The 18,128-nt window shown below is 43.9% G+C and overlaps 1 protein-coding gene across 1 annotated transcript in view; it reads left to right on the top strand.

The window, feature by feature from the left end:
* LOC135548062 (phospholipid-transporting ATPase IC-like) overlaps nt 1-15,216 on the top strand; it is a 66,785-nt gene extending 51,569 nt beyond the window's left edge. The window contains exons 23-28 of the mRNA XM_064977294.1: nt 2,490-2,713; nt 4,095-4,178; nt 5,409-5,654; nt 5,805-5,943; nt 12,235-12,365; nt 12,772-15,216. Of these exons, the coding sequence (XP_064833366.1) occupies nt 2,490-2,713; nt 4,095-4,178; nt 5,409-5,654; nt 5,805-5,943; nt 12,235-12,365; nt 12,772-12,996 (1,049 nt within the window). The 3' untranslated portion in view covers nt 12,997-15,216. The remainder of the gene's footprint in view (nt 1-2,489; nt 2,714-4,094; nt 4,179-5,408; nt 5,655-5,804; nt 5,944-12,234; nt 12,366-12,771) is intronic.
* The last annotated feature ends 2,912 nt before the right edge of the window (nt 15,217-18,128 follow it).

Raw genomic sequence — 18,128 nt, 5'->3', positions numbered from 1 at the left:
GTCTCGCTCCATCTATACTTCCTGTCTCGCTCCATCTATACTTCTCCCCGTCTCGCTCCATCTATACTTCTCCCCGTCTCGCTCCATCTATACTTCTCCACGTCTCGCTCCATCTATACTTCTCCCCGTCTCGCTCCATCTATACTTCTCCCCGTCTCGCTCCATCTATACTTCTCCCTGTCTCTCTCCATCTATACTTCCTGTCTCGCTCCATCTATACTTCTCCCCGTCTCGCTCCATCTATACTTCTCCCCGTCTCGCTCCATCTATACTTCTCCCCGTCTCGCTCCATCTATACTTCCTGTCTCGCTCCATCTATACTTCTCCCCGTCTCTCTCCATCTATACTTCTCCCCGTCTCGCTCCATCTATACTTCTCCCCGTCTCGCTCCATCTATACTTCCTGTCTCGCTCCATCTATACTTCCTCCCCGTCTCTCTCCATCTATACTTCTCCCCGTCTCTCTCCATCTATACCTCTCCCCGTCTCTCTCCATCTATACTTCTCCCCGTCTCGCTCCATCTATACTTCCTGTCTCGCTCCATCTATACTTCTCCCCGTCTCGCTCCATCTATACTTCTCCCCGTCTCTCCATCTATACTTCTCCCCGTCTCGCTCCATCTATACTTCTCCCTGTCTCTCTCCATCTATACTTCTCCCCGTCTCTCTCCATCTATACTTCTCCCCGTCTCTCTCCATCTATACTTCTCCCCGTCTCGCTCCATCTATACTTCTCCCCGTCTCGCTCCATCTATACTTCTCCCCGTCTCGCTCCATCTATACTTCCTGTCTCGCTCCATCTATACTTCCTGTCTCGCTCCATCTATACTTCTCCCCGTCTCTCTCCATCTATACTTCTCCCCGTCTCGCTCCATCTATACTTCCTGTCTCGCTCCATCTATACTTCTCCCCGTCTCTCTCCATCTATACTTCTCCCCGTCTCTCTCCATCTATACTTCTCCCCGTCTCTCTCCATCTATACTTCTCCCCGTCTCGCTCCATCTATACTTCCTGTCTCGCTCCATCTATACTTCTCCCCGTCTCTCTCCATCTATACTTCTCCCCGTCTCGCTCCATCTATACTTCTCCCCGTCTCGCTCCATCTATACTTCTCCCCGTCTCGCTCCATCTATACTTCTCCCTGTCTCGCTCCATCTATACTTCTCCCCGTCTCTCTCCATCTATACTTCCTGTCTCTCTCCATCTATACTTCTCTCCATCTATACTTCTCCCCGTCTCTCTCTATCTATACTTCTCCCCGTCTCGCTCCATCTATACTTCCTGTCTCGCTCCATCTATACTTCTCCCCGTCTCGCTCCATCTATACTTCTCCCCGTCTCGCTCCATCTATACTTCTCCCCGTCTCGCTCCATCTATACTTCTCCCTGTCTCGCTCCATCTATACTTCTCCCTGTCTCGCTCCATCTATACTTCCTCCCCGTCTCTCTCCATCTATACTTCCTGTCTCGCTCCATCTATACCTCCTGTCTCGCTCCATCTATACTTCTCCCTGTCTCGCTCCATCTATACTTCCTGTCTCGCTCCATCTATACTTCTCCCCGTCTCGCTCCATCTATACTTCCTGTCTCTCATTCAATTACATTTAAATTCAATAGACTTTATTGACATGGACAATGTAAATGATTTAAGTTGTCCAAGTACATAACAACAATGGTGGGACTAACAGTAATAATAATAGTTGTAATGATTTTCTCTCTCCAGCTGCAGACATCAGTGTGGGTATATCATGTTCTCTGTTTCTCTCTCCAGCTGCAGACATCGTTGTGGGTATATCATGTTCTCTGTTTCTCTCTCCAGCTGCAGACATCGGTGTGGGTATATCATGTTCTCTGTTTCTCTCTCCAGCTGCAGACATCGGTGTGGGTATATCATGTTCTCTGTTTCTCTCTCCAGCTGCAGACATCGTTGTGGGTATATCATGTTCTCTGTTTCTCTCTCCAGCTGCAGACATCGGTGTGGGTATATCATGTTCTCTGTTTCTCTCTCCAGCTGCAGACATCTGTGTGGGTATATCATGTTCTCTGTTTCTCTCTCCAGCTGCAGACATCGTTGTGGGTATATCATGTTCTCTGTTTCTCTCTCCAGTTGCAGACATCGTTGTGGGTATATCATGTTCTCTGTTTCTCTCTCCAGCTGCAGACATCGTTGTGGGTATATCATGTTCTCTGTTTCTCTCTCCAGTTGCAGACATCGTTGTGGGTATATCATGTTCTCTGTTTCTCTCTCCAGTTGCAGACATCGTTGTGGGTATATCATGTTCTCTGTTTCTCTCTCCAGCTGCAGACATCGTTGTGGGTATATCATGTTCTCTGTTTCTCTCTCCAGCTGCAGACATCGTTGTGGGTATATCATGTTCTCTGTTTCTCTCTCCAGTTGCAGACATCGTTGTGGGTATATCATGTTATCTGTTTCTCTCTCCAGCTGCAGACATCGGTGTGGGTATATCATATTCTCTGCTTCTTTCTCCAGCTGCAGACATCGGTGTGGGTATATCTGGACAGGAGGGCATGCAGGCGGTGATGTCCAGTGACTATGCCTTCGCTCAGTTCCGGTACCTGGAGCGTCTCCTGCTGGTCCACGGTCGCTGGTCCTACATCCGCATGTGCAAGTTCCTCCGATTCTTCTTCTTCAAGAACTTTGCCTTCACCCTGGTCCACTTCTGGTACTCCTTCTTCAATGGGTTCTCAGCTCAGGTGAGGGAATGTTCTAGAGGTAGGGTGTGTACCGAATGGCAACTTATTTACTATATCAGGGCTGCCAAACCCTGTTCCTGGGGATCGACCCTCCTGGAGGTTTTCACTCCAACCCCAGTTGTAACTAACCTGATTTAGCTTAGCAACCAGCTCATGTAATATACCCTGCTCAAAAAAATAAAGGGAACACTAAAATAACACATCCTAGATCTGAATGAATGAAATATTCTTATTAAATACTTTTTTCTTTACATAGTTGAATGTGCTGACAACAAAACCACACAAAAATTATCAATGGAAATCAAATTTATCAACCCATGGAGGTCTGGATTTGGAGTCACACTCAAAATTAAAGTGGCTGATCCAACTTTGATGTAATGTCCTTAAAACAAGTCAAAATGAGACTCAGTAGTGTGTGTGGCCTCCACGTGCCTGTATGACCTCCCTACAACGCCTGGGCATGCTCCTGATGAGGTGGTGGATGGTCTCCTGAGGGATCTCCTCCCAGACCTGGACTAAAGCATCCGCCAACTCCTGGACAGTCTGTGGTGCATCTGTTGGTGGATGGAGTGAGACATGATGTCCCAGATGTGCTCAATTGGATTCAGGTCTGTGGAACGGGCGGGCCAGTCCATAGCATCAATGCCTTCCTCTTGCAGGAACTGCTGACACACTCCAGCCACATGAGGTCTAGCATTAGGAGGAACCCAGGGCCAACCGCAACAGCATATGGTCTCACAAGGGGTCTGAGGATCTCATCTGGTTACCTAATGGCACTCAGGCTACCTCTGGCGAGCACAGGGAGGGCTGTGCTGACCCACCACCAAACCGGTCATGCTGGAGGATGTTGCAGGCAGCAGAACGTTCTCCACGGCGTCTCCAGACTGTCACGTCTGTCACGTGCTCAGTGTGAACCCACTTTCATCTGTGAAGAGCACAGGGCGCCAGTGGCGAATTTGCCAATCTTTGTGTTCTCTGGCAAATGCCAAATGTCCTGCACGGTGTTGGTTCTGTAAGCACAACCCCCACCTGTGGACGTCGGGCCCTCATACCACCCTCATGGAGTCTGTTTCTGACCGTTTGAGCAGACACATGCACATTTGTGGCCTGCCGGAGGTCATTTTGCAGGGCTCTTTGAAGTAGCTATGTACATATAGGTAGAGGTACGGTGACTAGGCAGCAGGATGGAGAACCGACAGTAACAGGCACTGTGTCTCTGTCATGTATTCATTGACCCCTTATCGAGACTGACTTCAAAAACCCCCAATGACTTTAGTAACTTTCCGTAACCTCTTCTATGGTAAAGAGGCTTTATCCTAAATGTGTATGACAGAATAATGAATGATATTATTTTATTTATGACTTTTTGTTCCCACTCCAGGTTGCCTATGAAGACTGGTTCATTACTTTATACAACGTGATGTACAGTTCCCTTCCCGTCCTGTTGGTTGGCTTATTGGATCAGGTAAAGCTTTAATATTGACACACGGACAATGGTTGAACATCCGAAACATTTGTCTTGGCGTTTTTCACCTCTTGTTGAAAAATAATATATAGCGTAAAAAAAACAAACATTGAAATTATCCTACTTGAATTTATGTTCTTTACATGTTTTTAAATGATTAACATTTTTAATCAAAATCCTTTTTGTATTTTCATCGCTCAATGACTCCTATGTGTCGTGATCTGAGGGAGACGATGTTAATATTGAGTTCAGGTCGGCCTTTACGCTTCAGCAAGCAAAGGAGAGGAGGGTTGCTCAACAACGATGACAAAAATCACGAGGCTTTACCAAGGAAAACAACGAAAATCACGAGGCTTTACTTCTGTCCGTGTCTGTCTGTCCGTGTCTGTCTGTCTGTCTCCCTGTCTGTCTGTCTCCGTGTCTGTCTGTCTGTCTCCGTGTCTGTCTGTCTGTCTCCGTGTCTGTCTGTCTGTCTCCGTGTCTGTCTGTCTGTCTCCGTGTCTGTCTGTCTCCGTGTCTGTCTGTCTCCGTGTCTGTCTGTCTCCGTGTCTGTCTGTCTCCGTGTCTGTCTGTCTGTCTCCGTGTCTGTCTGTCTGTCTCCGTGTCTGTCTCCGTGTTTGAAAACTTCCAAAAGGACTCATTCCAAGTAGAAAGGAGTTGGAGCGTTCAACAACAACAACAAGGCAGAGATTGATTCATTGTTTTGCTCAGTTTAATCCGTTGTTCTTCAAGATGAGAACAGGTGACTGACGTTTCGAAGTCAAGCTGACGTCTCCTTCAGCCCTGTGTAGGATCTTCTAAAATTTAAATGGGGACCTCTGAGACAATATATATAATCTGATTATCAAACAATATACTTTAAAAAAAAAAATCTTCAAATGGATACAGAATACAACCGATTAGTGTCAACTAAGAACGTCTTACACTATTAAAATACGGGACCTAAAATTGAGGTATTATGAACACACAGGGTTAACTGGGCCACCTAATCATCCCCAGTTTACAATCGGCTCATTCATCCCCCTCCTCTCCCCTGTGACTATTCCCCAGGTCGTTGCTGTAAATGAGAACATGTTCTCAGTCAATTTACCTGGTAAAATAAGGGGGGGGGCTAAGGAGTATCATTTTTCCAAGTGGGGTCCCCTCCAAGTGTCAATGTGGGGTTGAGTGCAGTAGAAGTTTGGGAACCCCTGAGCTAATATGTAATTTCTATTTCCTGTTTCCTCGAAGGATGTGAACGACAAACTGAGTAGAAAGTTCCCCAAGTTATACCTCCCTGGTCAGCAGGGGGCGCTGTTCAACTACAAGAATTTCTTCATCAGTCTGTTCCACGGCATCTTCACCTCTCTGGTGATCTTCTTCATCCCGTACGGGGCGTTCCTTCAGACCATGGGGCAGGACGGAGAGGCACCGTCAGACTACCAGTCCCTCGCTGTGGTCATGGCCTCTTCTCTCATCTTCACCGTCAACATGCAGGTAGCTGGAGAATGATTGATTGGTTGGATTGGGTGCTGTTCTTTTTTTTAAAGTAAAACTGTTTACCTTGAATGCCAAGACTGATGAGGCGATTTTATAGCTGTTAATTAACAAGTGATGTATTTTCCTGTCTCTTCTGCCCTCTCCCAGATATCTCTGGAGACGTCATACTGGACCTTTGTGAACTGCTTCGCCGTCCTCTGCAGTATAGCCATATACTTCGGCATCATGTTCGATATCCACAGTGCAGGAATCCACGTCATCTTCCCATCAACCTTCACTTTCACCGGTGAGTTCTGCTTAATAGCTGCGGTGTATTCATGAGTAGTGAAATGTTTTGCAACTGAAAGAATTTCACAATGAAAATGGGAGTTTCTTATTGGAAAGGTTCAGCTTAGTCCCGGCCTTTTTTCGGCTGTTGGCTTCCGTTTGGTTCCTACACACTTGGGTCTTGTTTTTCGTTGCAGAACGTTTTAAAACGTTGTGCCCTAATGAACATGACCCTGGCCATATGGCCCTTATCACAGATGGTGGGGTGATGATGATTATGATCAGGTTTAAAAAAATTATTGGTAGCACCGGTGTTCCCAATTTAAACATTCAATCTCGGAGCAGCAGATATATATATATTTTTTAATTGATTGTGGCTGCTTTTGAAGCACATGCTCTAGAAACTAATATTTAACCCTGTAAAGACGTTTGTTTATTATTAAAAACCTACAATGTTGATTCAGAAAAGCCTGTCATCGAAATTTAAAGAGTATTTTGTGTAATATTAGGTTTCTGAACTTTTTTTTTTTTTTTTTTTTTTTTTTTTTTTTTTTTTAAGAGCGTAAAGTTTGAGTGAGGACATGCAACAAGAGATCATTCATTCATTCATTGCTATGATCATTGATCTTCCTAAGCAGGGCCCCCCCCCCCCCCCCATGAGCTTTGGGGAACACCCTGCTCCCACCTGCGTGGGCCATGTCTATTTCTAAGGTCGCTAGCACTCTTCATGACACAAACTCTTGTTGGCGGAGAGAATATTTAGCAGGTTTAAAGCTTATTTCCTGTAAATCCATTTGGCCATGGGATGGAGATTATTCAAAAAAGTAATTGCCATTTGAAAGCTAATTTCCTGCAATTCCACACATTTTGGCATGAAGTACAGATCATTCTTATGTTTTAAAGCTAATTTCCTACAATTGTACAATATTTAGTAATTTCTTATGTATGTTCATGTGATATCTGAGTAACTCAATGAGATAAAAAATACGTTAGCTGACATGGGCTCGTTGATCTGGACATTTATAACACGTCATAAATATCTCTCTGAGGTCTGCAATGACTGACATGACGAGAGAACTGCTGATGCACTGCCTCGTTTAGAGAACTGCTGATGCACTGCCTCGTTTAGAGAACTGCTGATGCACTGCCTCGTTTAGAGAACTGCTGATGCACTGCCTCGTTTAGAGAACTGCTGAGATGCACTGCCTCGTTTAGAGAACTGCTGATGCACTGCCTCGTTTAGAGAACTGCTGATGCACTGCCTCGTTTAGAGAACTGCTGATGCACTGCCTCGTTTAGAGAACTGCTGATGCACTGCCTCGTTTAGAGAACTGCTGATGCACTGCCTCGTTTAGAGAACTGCTGAGATGCACTGCCTCGTTTAGAGAACTGCTGAGATGCACTGCCTCGTTTAGAGAACTGCTGAGATGCACTGCCTCGTTTAGAGAACTGCTGAGATGCACTGCCTCGTTTAGAGAACTGCTGAGATGCACTGCCTCGTTTAGAGAACTGCTGATGCACTGCCTCGTTTAGGGAACTGCTGATGCACTGCCTCGTTTAGGGAACTGCTGATGCACTGCCTCGTTTAGGAAACTGCACCTTGCGTATTCTACTATTACAACTTTCAGGGGTCAGTTAAAAGCTAGACTGAGTTGGTTTTTGTTAGCTAGCTAAGAAAAAGAACAGCTTCTTTTGAAAAATGGTTCCCGAACTGTGGGGCCCCCTCTGCCGACCGGCGTGCCCCACAGTTTGGGAACCCCTGTTCTAAAGAAGCATTCTCTTTTGCTTTCTTTCTGTGCCTCCAAATGTTTAGATGTACTGGTGAAGTTACCAGGTTGTTAGCTAGCTGAGGTAACATGACTGATATTTACATGTACTGGAAAAGTTACCAGGTTGTTAGCTAGCTGAGGTAAATGACTGATGTTTAGATGTACTGGAAAAGTTACCAGGTTGTTAGCTAGCTGAGGTAAATGACTGATGTTTAGATGTACTGGTAAAGTTACCAGGTTGTTAGCTAGCTGAGGTAACATGACTGATATTTACATGTACTGGTAAAGTTACCAGGTTGTTAGCTAGCTGAGGTAACATGACTGATATTTACATGTACTGGTAAAGTTACCCGGTTGTTAGCTAGCTGAGGTAACATGACTGATATTTACATGTACTGGTAAAGTTACCAGGTTGTTAGCTAGCTGAGGTAACATGACTGATGTTTAGATGTACTGGTAAAGTTACCAGGTTGTTAGCTAGCTGAGGTAACATGACTGATATTTACATGTACTGGTAAAGTTACCAGTTTGTTAGCTAGCTGAGGTAACATCATTTACATTTACATTTAAGTCATTTAGCAGACGCTCTTATCCAGAGCGACTTACAAATTGGTGAATTCACCTTCTGACATCCAGTGGAACAGCCACTTTACAATAGTGCATCTAAATCATTAAGGGGGGGGGGGGGGGTGGTGAGAAGGATTACTTATCCTATCCTAGGTATTCCTTGAAGAGGTGGGGTTTCAGGTGTCTCCGGAAGGTGGTGACTGATATTTACATGTACTGGTAATATTATTTTAGCAAATGTTTGAAAATTATTTTTTATTAGGTGCTTCTTCACAGGAGATGCATGTTCGATAATAAAATGACAGCCTGGAAGACGAGAGGCTTGCTATTGTGGCATGTTTCCATTAAGCTGGACCCTGTCTGGTCCTTGTATGCATGCATGCCTGCTCGCCTCCCTACCACTGAGGAAGTACAGTTCCCGCTCAGCCCAGTCAAAACTGTTCGCTGCTCTGGCCCCCCAATGGTGGAACAAACTCCCTCACGACGCCAGGATAGCGGAGTCAATCACCACCTTCCGGAGACACCTGAAACCCCACCTCTTTAAGGAATACCTAGGATAGGATAAAGTAATCCTTCTCACCCCCCCCTTAAATGATTTAGATGCACTATTGTAAAGTGGCTGTTCCACTGGATGTCAGAAGGTGAATTCACCAATTTGTAAGTCGCTCTGGATAAGAGCATCTGCTAAATGACTTAAATGTAAATGTAGAGGAAAAGGCCAAGCCAGAGGTTTCACTCTCGCCAAAATCTGTACAAAATAAGCCCAAAACGTTTCTATGGGTTTATTATGGACCTAAGCTTGTCGCCTGCCTACCCATCTTGGGACAAAGACTCCCTTGTTTCGGGCGGAAACATAAGCTTCTCCTCATTACATACAGATCTCCGATAGTATTTTCTGTTAGTCACGTCATTTTACTGTTTGGAAAAATATGTAAGCGTTTGTTGACCCGGTTCATGAGGGTCTGTTAGTCAGCATCCTTATCTTACCTCGTTGTTTTTAGTTGTTTCTTTTTTTTACTGTGTTGACTATGTTTTGTTTACTCTGTGTTGTTGTATGTGTTGAATTGCTACGCTTTATCTTGGCCAGGTCGCAGTTGCAAATGAGAACTTGTTCTCAACTAGCCTACCTGGTTAAATAAAGGTGTTCTCAACTAGCCTACCTGGTTAAATAAAGGTGTTCTCAACTAGCCTACCTGGTTAAATAAAGGTGTTCTCAACTAGCCTACCTGGTTAAATAAAGGTGTTCTCAACTGGCCTACCTGGTTAAATAAAGGTGTTCTCAACTAGCCTACCTGGTTAAATAAAGGTGTTCTCAACGAGCCTACCTGGTTAAATAAAGGTGTTCTCAACTAGCCTACCTGGTTAAATAAAGGTGAAATAAAATGTGGACCATTTTAAGTCCTTAGTGATTTCGACAAGGAGAAACCACTCCACAGCAGCACAGTGGATGGGGCTGGACTCGTCCCCCTCTCATTTTCTGTACTCCAACATCAGGTCCTTGGTCTGTTCTTGGTGCTGGTGTTCAAGGAGGAGAGGACAGTGTTTTGCTCTCACAGACAACTGGGAAAACTGACTATCTAAAGCGACAATCCATGAGGAATAACATTGTTGTGGATGGCATACCAGAGTCTACACATGACACCTGGATGGCTTCTGAGGAGAAAGTGCTGAGAAAAATGATTACCGAAAAGCTGCAAGGTGAATTATAGGAAGATTAAGGTGGATCACGCCCACAGGACTGGAAAACCAGTAACCAGCCAACCAGATGACACACCGATAGTGGTCAAGTTCCTTCGAGAAGAGAACCAAGAACTTGAGAGGAACAAACATCTTCCTCAACGAAGACTTCGCTGATGCTGCACCACAGAGGCGGGAAATAACTTATTATATATCTAAAACTAAAAGCGTTGTATTTGGTTCAAAATATTCTCTTAGACCTAAACCTCAACTGGAATTGTGTATAAAGGGTGTAACCATTGACCAAGGTAAACTCCTAGATATAACATTGGATGGTCAATGATCATGGTCAAGTCCTATTGCCAGAGTTGTTGTGAAGATGGGGAGGGGTCTGTCTGTTTTTTATAAAAAGAAGTTCTGTGTTTTTTACACATCAATTGTACCAGTTGTTCAGGCACTGGTCTTGTCCCATCATGATTACTGTCTGGTAATAGGGTCACGTGCAGCAAAGAAAGACCAAGCAAAGCTGTAGCTGACTCAAAACAGAGCAGCACGCCTTGCCCTTAACTACCCATACAGAAACAACAACAGACATGCCAGTCTTTCCTGGTATATTGTTGATGAGAGATTAACTGTTTCTCTTCCAGTTATGACAAATATTACTGTGATGAAAATTCCAGATGGCACAATCAATGAACTTTCAGCTCAGACACCCATACATACCCCACGTGACATTCCACCAGGGGTCTCTTCAATCCACAGGATTATACGTGGTCATGATCGCATGGAACTCCAATTACTCAAGAAAACAGAATAATTACCTCATGGACCGTGAGGAAACACACACTCGCTAACACACACATTCTGTTTTTAGTTGTGGTGTTTTGTATTATTTTTCAATGTTTATTGTTTGTGTATTGTTAAATTTGTGACTGTCCTTCTCGATCAGTGTACCAGTGTTTTTTGTAACTTGTCATGTTTTTTGTGGACCCCAGGAAGAATAGCTGCTGCCTCTGCAAAAGCTAATGGGGATCCAAATAAACAAATACATGCAAGTAACCAGGTTGTTAGCACCTCCTGGTTCGAGTCCAGGTTCTTTCACAGCCGGCCGTGACCGGGAGTCTCATTTGTCCCAGCTTCGTCCGGGTTAAGGGAGGGTTTGGCCAGCAGGGATGTTCTTGTCCCATCGTGCTCTAATAACTCCTGTGTCAGGCCGGGCGCAGTCCACTCTGACACGGAAGCCAGGTGTATGGCAGTGCGGCTTGGCTGGGTTGTGTTTCGGAGAACGCACGGCTCTCGACCTTTGACCTTTCCAGAGTCGGTAAGGGAGTTGCAGCGATGCGGACAAGACTGAAACCACCAATTTGGATGCCACGAAATTGGGGAGATAAAGGGATAAAAGTAAAAACATATTTAAAAAATAAAATGGTTGTTCGCAAACTAATGAGGTAACATGACTGAACAAGATGTAAACAAATGCCCGTGAGTGGTTTTGGAACATTGCCTTAAAACCTAACTTTATGGTCCACCAGCCAGTGTGGCAGGTAGAGGGAAAAAAATATATACCAACCACTCAGAATTCTTACTAGCCAATACATTTATTTGCCATAATAACACCAAAGACCACAGAAATGGAGTTTGGAGATCCCCAGGTTTTCTTCTTTCAGGTTTTCACTCTCAAAATCACACTTTTTTTTTTAAATGGAAAAACAAAAATGTGGATGTTCTAATCCATAACGATGCTTAAATCTCAGCAGGAGACCACTTTTGAGGTCTGGGGGAAGACATCTTAAATAAATATCGGAGGGTATAGTTACCCAGTTTTTAAGTTTTTAAAATGCGCACCTGCCTTAGCATCAGCAGAGTTTGCAAAACAAAAGACCACAGGATTGAATACAAATCATCATGAGATCACATTCTGCCAGGTAAATGCCTACTTTGCAGTTAGCATTTATAATGTTGGGATGGGAAAGCCTTTTATGACCGTTTCAGCACCGCTAACAGGCTACACAAAGTGGTACCCAGGGATTCCCGTGCTGTGACATCTACAAAATAAGTTGCAACAAAATACAAATCACTGATGCATTCTTTTAATATTCTTTTACATGTTGTCTTCGGATTGAACGACTCATCTGAGCTTGCATTTTTCTTGGAAACAACTGCACAGTGAAGCCTATCGTCACCAGTTATTATCTGGGTGACTGTTCTCCTGGTGACACTGGTGCTCCCCACCAAAATGACTGACTACAATAATGAGCAATTATTGACGTTTTGTTTTGTTTTCCCATGTGTATTAGGAGTGGCCTCTAACGCGCTCAGACAGCCCTATCTGTGGCTGACCATCATCCTGACTGTGGGGATCACCCTGCTTCCTGTCATCTGTATTCAGTTCCTCTACAAAACCATATGGCCGTCCGTTGGAGACAATGTAAGACCTGCTGTGCTACAGGAAGAAAATACTTGATTTATAATCTGTAATGTCTTTGGGATGATATGTCCATTGGCCAAACCGTATGGCCGTCCGTTGGAGGAGACATAAGGCCTAGCTACTACAAATCCCAAAAAGGACTCTACTCGTTGATATCTGTAACTTTATGGCGTCACATGACGTTGATATGTCCGGGATACATACGATGGGTTCACAGCCTCTGCGATATTGTGAGAGATTTTATAGCAAAGATCAATGTATTAAAACGGAGCACAAAAATCTGGCAAAACTACATTCCAAGTTTTTGAAGTGCTCTTGAATGAAACACATCACACGCGTCCATATATATATATTTTTTTTTACTTGTTTATAAATGCTAATGTATCATATATTTTTTCTCCCGCAGGTCCAGAGGAACAGGAAGAAGTATGAGATGGAGGAGGAAGAGGAGGAGAAATCCACTCCCTTCCAGCGAGGAAGACGCTCCCGCCGCTCAGCTTACGCCTTTTCTCACTCCAGAGGCTACGCCGACCTCATCGCGTCCGGCCGCAGCATCAGAAGACGACCTGCTACAGCACGCCCCAACCCCAGGGACAGCATCCGAGAGATCCCCCAGGCCGAGAACATATGAGGTGGTGGGTGGGGGGGCTCACCTCACCAGGGCCTGGTCCCAGATCTGCTTGTGCTGTCTTGCCAACACCTATGGTCCTACAACTCCTGTGGTAAATGTCAGTTTTGACCATAGGCGTTGTCAAGACGACACAAACAGATCCGTGACCAGGCTAGCCTGTCATGCCTATGCTTTTAGGAGGTTGATGAAAGCTGAGACCATATTTGAGGTCTCCCCGGCATGATCTTACTAAGCAAAAGACCCTTCCACTCAAAAGCTTACTGAAGCCCTTTTGTATTGGGGATTTAATGTTTAATGTTTAAGGTTTTGTGTAACAGACAACGTTGTTTATCACAGAATTGCTCGTCATTACTGGGTACTACAGATATACCTTGGCCTGTATTGATGAAGCCTTAGGTTGAGTACTGATCTAGGATCAGGTCCCACCCCATGTACATGTAATCTTATTCAGTAATTATCTAAAAGGGAATACTGTTCCTAGATCAGCACTTTGTGAATACGGGCCCAAGAGTTATCGTTTTGACTGGAGGTTGGTCTTGTTTAAACGGACTAAATTTAATATATTGTTAATATTATTGTTGGTTTTTGTATTTCATCTGGATCAGTTGTGAAAATGTATACTTGCAGTCAGAAGGGTGTCATAATCATGATTTTTATATTTAAATGTACAAGATTTCAGCTTTATATTCTGTTCAAAATGCTGGATCCTAGAAGTAAGGTATGTTTTCCACAGTTTATTTTATGGTGTCCTTCCTTATTGCTGTAAGTTATTTAACGCTCTTTTTATGCACATGGATTAATTGTATACATGCCTTTAAAAAAAAAAAAGAAGCTGAACCAGTTGTTTACGGTGATCCAATAGAACCCTGCTTGAACCAGTTGTTTACGGTGATCCAATAGAACCCTGCTTGAACCAGTTGTTTACGGTGATCCAATAGAACCCTGCTTGAACCAGTTGTTTACGGCGATCCAATAGAACCCTGCTTGAACCGGTTGTTTACGGTGATCCAATAGAACACTGCTTGAACCGGTTGTTTACGGTGATCCAATAGAACCCTGCTTGAACCAGTTGTTTACGGTGATCCAATAGAACCCTGCTTGAACCAGTTGTTTACGGTGATCCAATAGAACCCTGCTTGAACCAGTTGTTTACGGTGATCCAATAGAACCCTGCTTGAACCAGTTGTTTACGGTGATCCAATAGAACCCTGCTTGAACCAGTTGTTTACGGTGATCCAATAGAACCCTGCTTGAACCGGTTGTTTACGGTGATCCAATAGAACCCTGCTTGAACCGGTTGTTTACGGTGATCCAATAGAACCCTGCTTGAACCAGTTGTTTACGGTGATCCAATAGAACACTGCTTGAACCGGTTGTTTACGGTGATCCAATAGAACCCTGCTTGAACCTCTGAACAAATTTAGTTTGACCGGTTTTTAGCTGAGCTTTTTTTCAGATCATAAGCTGATGCAAATAGCTTCTTGCATTCTTTAATGAATTGATCTAGATAACTGTTATTATAGTATCAACACTGTCCATCCTCTTTTCTGTTTTTTTCTTATTTTTGTACCAGGATGGTTATTACTATGACTTTTGGTGTAAAATGGCAATGGTCTACTTGTGCCTCAAATGGCATTCTACTCCCTATTTAGTGCACTACTTTTGACCAGGGCCTGTGGGGCTTTGGTCAAAAGTAGTGCACTACATAGGGAATAGGGTGCCATTTGGTATTTAAGCATTTGAAATGAAGTATGAATGGAATTGTCAATTTGCAATATTTGCTATGAAGGACCAACCTGCTCAGACGTTCCAGTTAGTTTATTTTGACTTGGGCTTTGACTCAATCCACAAGGATGCAGTCTTTGGATTGAGACTCAGCCATGGCTATTTTATTGACCTTATGCATTATATCAGCCTTTTATCAATATATGATCTCTGTCGAACACTACTGTTTAGTGTGTATAAATACAGTTTGTTCTGTTACACACTTCATCATGATGTATAACAAATGAACTTTGTAACTGTATTTTAAAGGTTTGTGTATACATTAGTGTATACATTTACATTATACATTTGTGTATACACAAAACTGAACAATGGCCTTAAGTGGTCAACTGGGCCACTCTTAAAACTACCTTTGTTTTATTCTTGTTTTTAGTATATTAATGATATAAAGTACCTTGTAAAATGACTTTGAATAAAGACTGACTATACAGAGAAGCTGCATCATTACAGAAATTGTGAAAAGTTTATAAGAATCCGTTGTTTTGATGTATCCCCCCCCCCCAAAAAAAAACATTCCATTAGCAACCAAACAGAACCAAATGTAATGAAATGGGGACAGGCGGCACGGACCTACGCAAATTTGTTCAAAGTTTAGTTTGAAAATGTTTTCCTTTTTGAAGTAAATTATTTCTGTTGCGAAACGTATTGCAACTGTTTATCTAATTTAGTCAGATGCAAAAGGTTTTGCAACGGAATCCATTTACTCCAAACGTGAAACGTTATGCAACGAAACTAGAGTTTCTATTGGACCAATTCAGGTAGTTCCCTCCCTATTTTGTTTGCTCCCGTTTTTTAGTTCCTTTTCTTAAACGGAGGCAAATGAAACAGGGAAGGACCTACTGGAATTTGTCCAACCGGAACTCTTGTTTTGCTCCGTTTGCTTCCATTTTGATTCTTAAACTTTCCGTAATGAAAACGCCCCAGCTCTCCATGTTGTCTACAAGACAACCGTTTCATATTTTATATGACAATGACATTATTGTTGTGCGTTTTTTAAAATGTTTTTATTTTTATTTTACCTTTATTTTACTAGGCAAGTCAGTTAAGAACAAATTCTTATTTTCAATGAGGGCCTAGGAACAGTGGGTTAACTGCCTGTTCAGGGGCAGAACGACAGATTTGTACCTTGTCAGCTTGGGGATTCGAACTTGCAACCTTTTTACTCGTCCAACGCTCTAACCACTAGGCTACCCTGCCGCCTCTACACTCTAACCACTAGGCTACCCTGCCGCCTCTACACTCTAACCACTAGGCTACCCTGCCGCCCCGTTAAGCTGTGTATGTAGGCTACTCCACCATGAACATACAGTTTTGCTTGTTTCTATCCGTCAGTAACTCCACCTGTGGGACCTGAACTATTACGGACTACTAAGGGATGCACTGCCACAAGCTGCCCAGTGACACGAGCCTACCAGACAAGCTAAATGACTTCTATGCTCGATTCGAGGCAAGCAACACTGAAGCATGCATGAGAGCATCAGCTGTTCCGGACGACTGTGAGTAAAACCTTTTAAACAGATTGATTACCAGGACGTGTACACCAAGCATGCGCTGACCAACTGGCCCACTCCAATTTGCATACAGCATACAGCTCCACAGTTGATGCAACCTCTATTGCACTCCACACTGCCCTTTCCCACCTGGACTAAAGGAACACCTACATGAGAATGCTCTTCTTTGACTGCAGCTTAGCGTTCAACACCATAGTGCATGCAAAGCTCATCACTAAGTTAAGGACCCTGGGACTAAACATCTCCCCCTGCATCTGCCCCCAGGTGGTAAGGGTAGGTAACAACACATTCGCCACGCTGATTGTCAACACGGGGGCCCCTCAGGGGTGCGTACTCACTCCCCTCCTGTACTCCTTGTTCACTCACGACTGCACGGCCAGGCACGACTCCAACACCATCATTAAGGTTGCCTACGACAACAATGACACAGCCTATATGGAGGAGGTCAGAGACGATAACCTCTCCCTTAATGTGATCAAGACAATGGAGTTGGTTGTGGACTACAGAAAAATAATGTCCCCAGTTTCATCGACGGAGCTGTAGTTGAGCAGGTTGAGGGCTTCAAGTTAATTTGTGTCCACATCACCAACAAACTATCATGGTCCGAACACACCAAGACAGTTGTGAAGAGGGCACGACAACACCTATTACCCCTCAGGGGACTGATAAGATTTGGCATGGGTCCTCAGATCCGCAAAAAGTTCTACAGCTGCACCATCGAGAGCATCCTGAATGGTATCCCACCTGGTATGGAAACCGCTCGGCCTCCGACCACAAGGCACTACAGAAGGTTGTGCAAACGGCCCCAGTACATCACCGTCTGACCTTTTAAACAACAACAAAAAAGGAATCATGAAATTGCCGATCAATACGCACTTCCCACCCTTACAGGTCAGCATGTCACAGACGGCACTCGTTGTTCTGGAGATCACACAGGCTAGGAATAGGTCCCACGTTGCACCCCTTTCCCTATATAGTGCACTACTTTGTGGTTAAATTGTAGTGCACTGTATAGGGAATAGGGTGCCATGTGGGACATGCACACAGTAAACTGGGTCTTATGGAACCTCGTCACTCACTGGTTTACTATCGTGGTACGCTGTGGTATAGCGATCTTACTCTGGAAAGCCTGTCGATGGATTGGTGGTAGACTTGGAAAGCAAAGCCGTGTGTGTGTCACTGTCTACTGGACTAGTTGTTTGGACTGGAAGCAGAGGGAGTTTTTGTGTGTTTTTTTTCTACTTTGGTTTTCTTGAGTGTGAAACGGGAATATTATCCGAAATGAAGCCGATGCAACTTGTGAAGATGAAAGCGTTGTTTCACAGGCTGAGATCTGCTCTGACTCAGACAATTTATGAGTCTATTATAAGGTACGATACTGCTGATTCTAAGCTTCTCCACTGAATGACACTTGACTGAGACCTAGCCTCTGTATTTCAGCAGTGTCCTATAAGAGTGTAGCTGTGTCCCTAACTCCCTCTGTATTTAAACAGTGTCCTATAAGAGTGTAGCTGTGTCCCTAACTCCCTAGCCTCTTTATTTAAACAGTGTCCTATAAGAGTGTAGCTGTGTCCCTAACTCCCTAGCCTCTGTATTGAATGTCCTATAAGAGTGTAGCTGTGTCCCTAACTCCCTAGCCCCTTTATTTAAACAGTGTTCTATAAGAGTGTAGCTGTGTCCCTACCTCCCTCTGTATTTAAACAGTGTCCTATAAGAGTGTAGCCGTGTCCCTAACTCCCTAGCCTCTATTTAAACAGTGTCCTATAAGAGTGTAGCTGTGTCCCTAACTCCCTCTGTATTTAAACAGTGTCCTATAAGAGTGTAGCTGTGTCCCTA

Source organism: Oncorhynchus masou, chromosome 11 (assembly GCF_036934945.1).
Source record: "Oncorhynchus masou masou isolate Uvic2021 chromosome 11, UVic_Omas_1.1, whole genome shotgun sequence".
NCBI lineage: Eukaryota > Metazoa > Chordata > Actinopteri > Salmoniformes > Salmonidae > Oncorhynchus > Oncorhynchus masou.
Note: the sequence above shows the minus strand (reverse complement) of the source record. Positions and strands in the feature narration are given on the sequence as shown.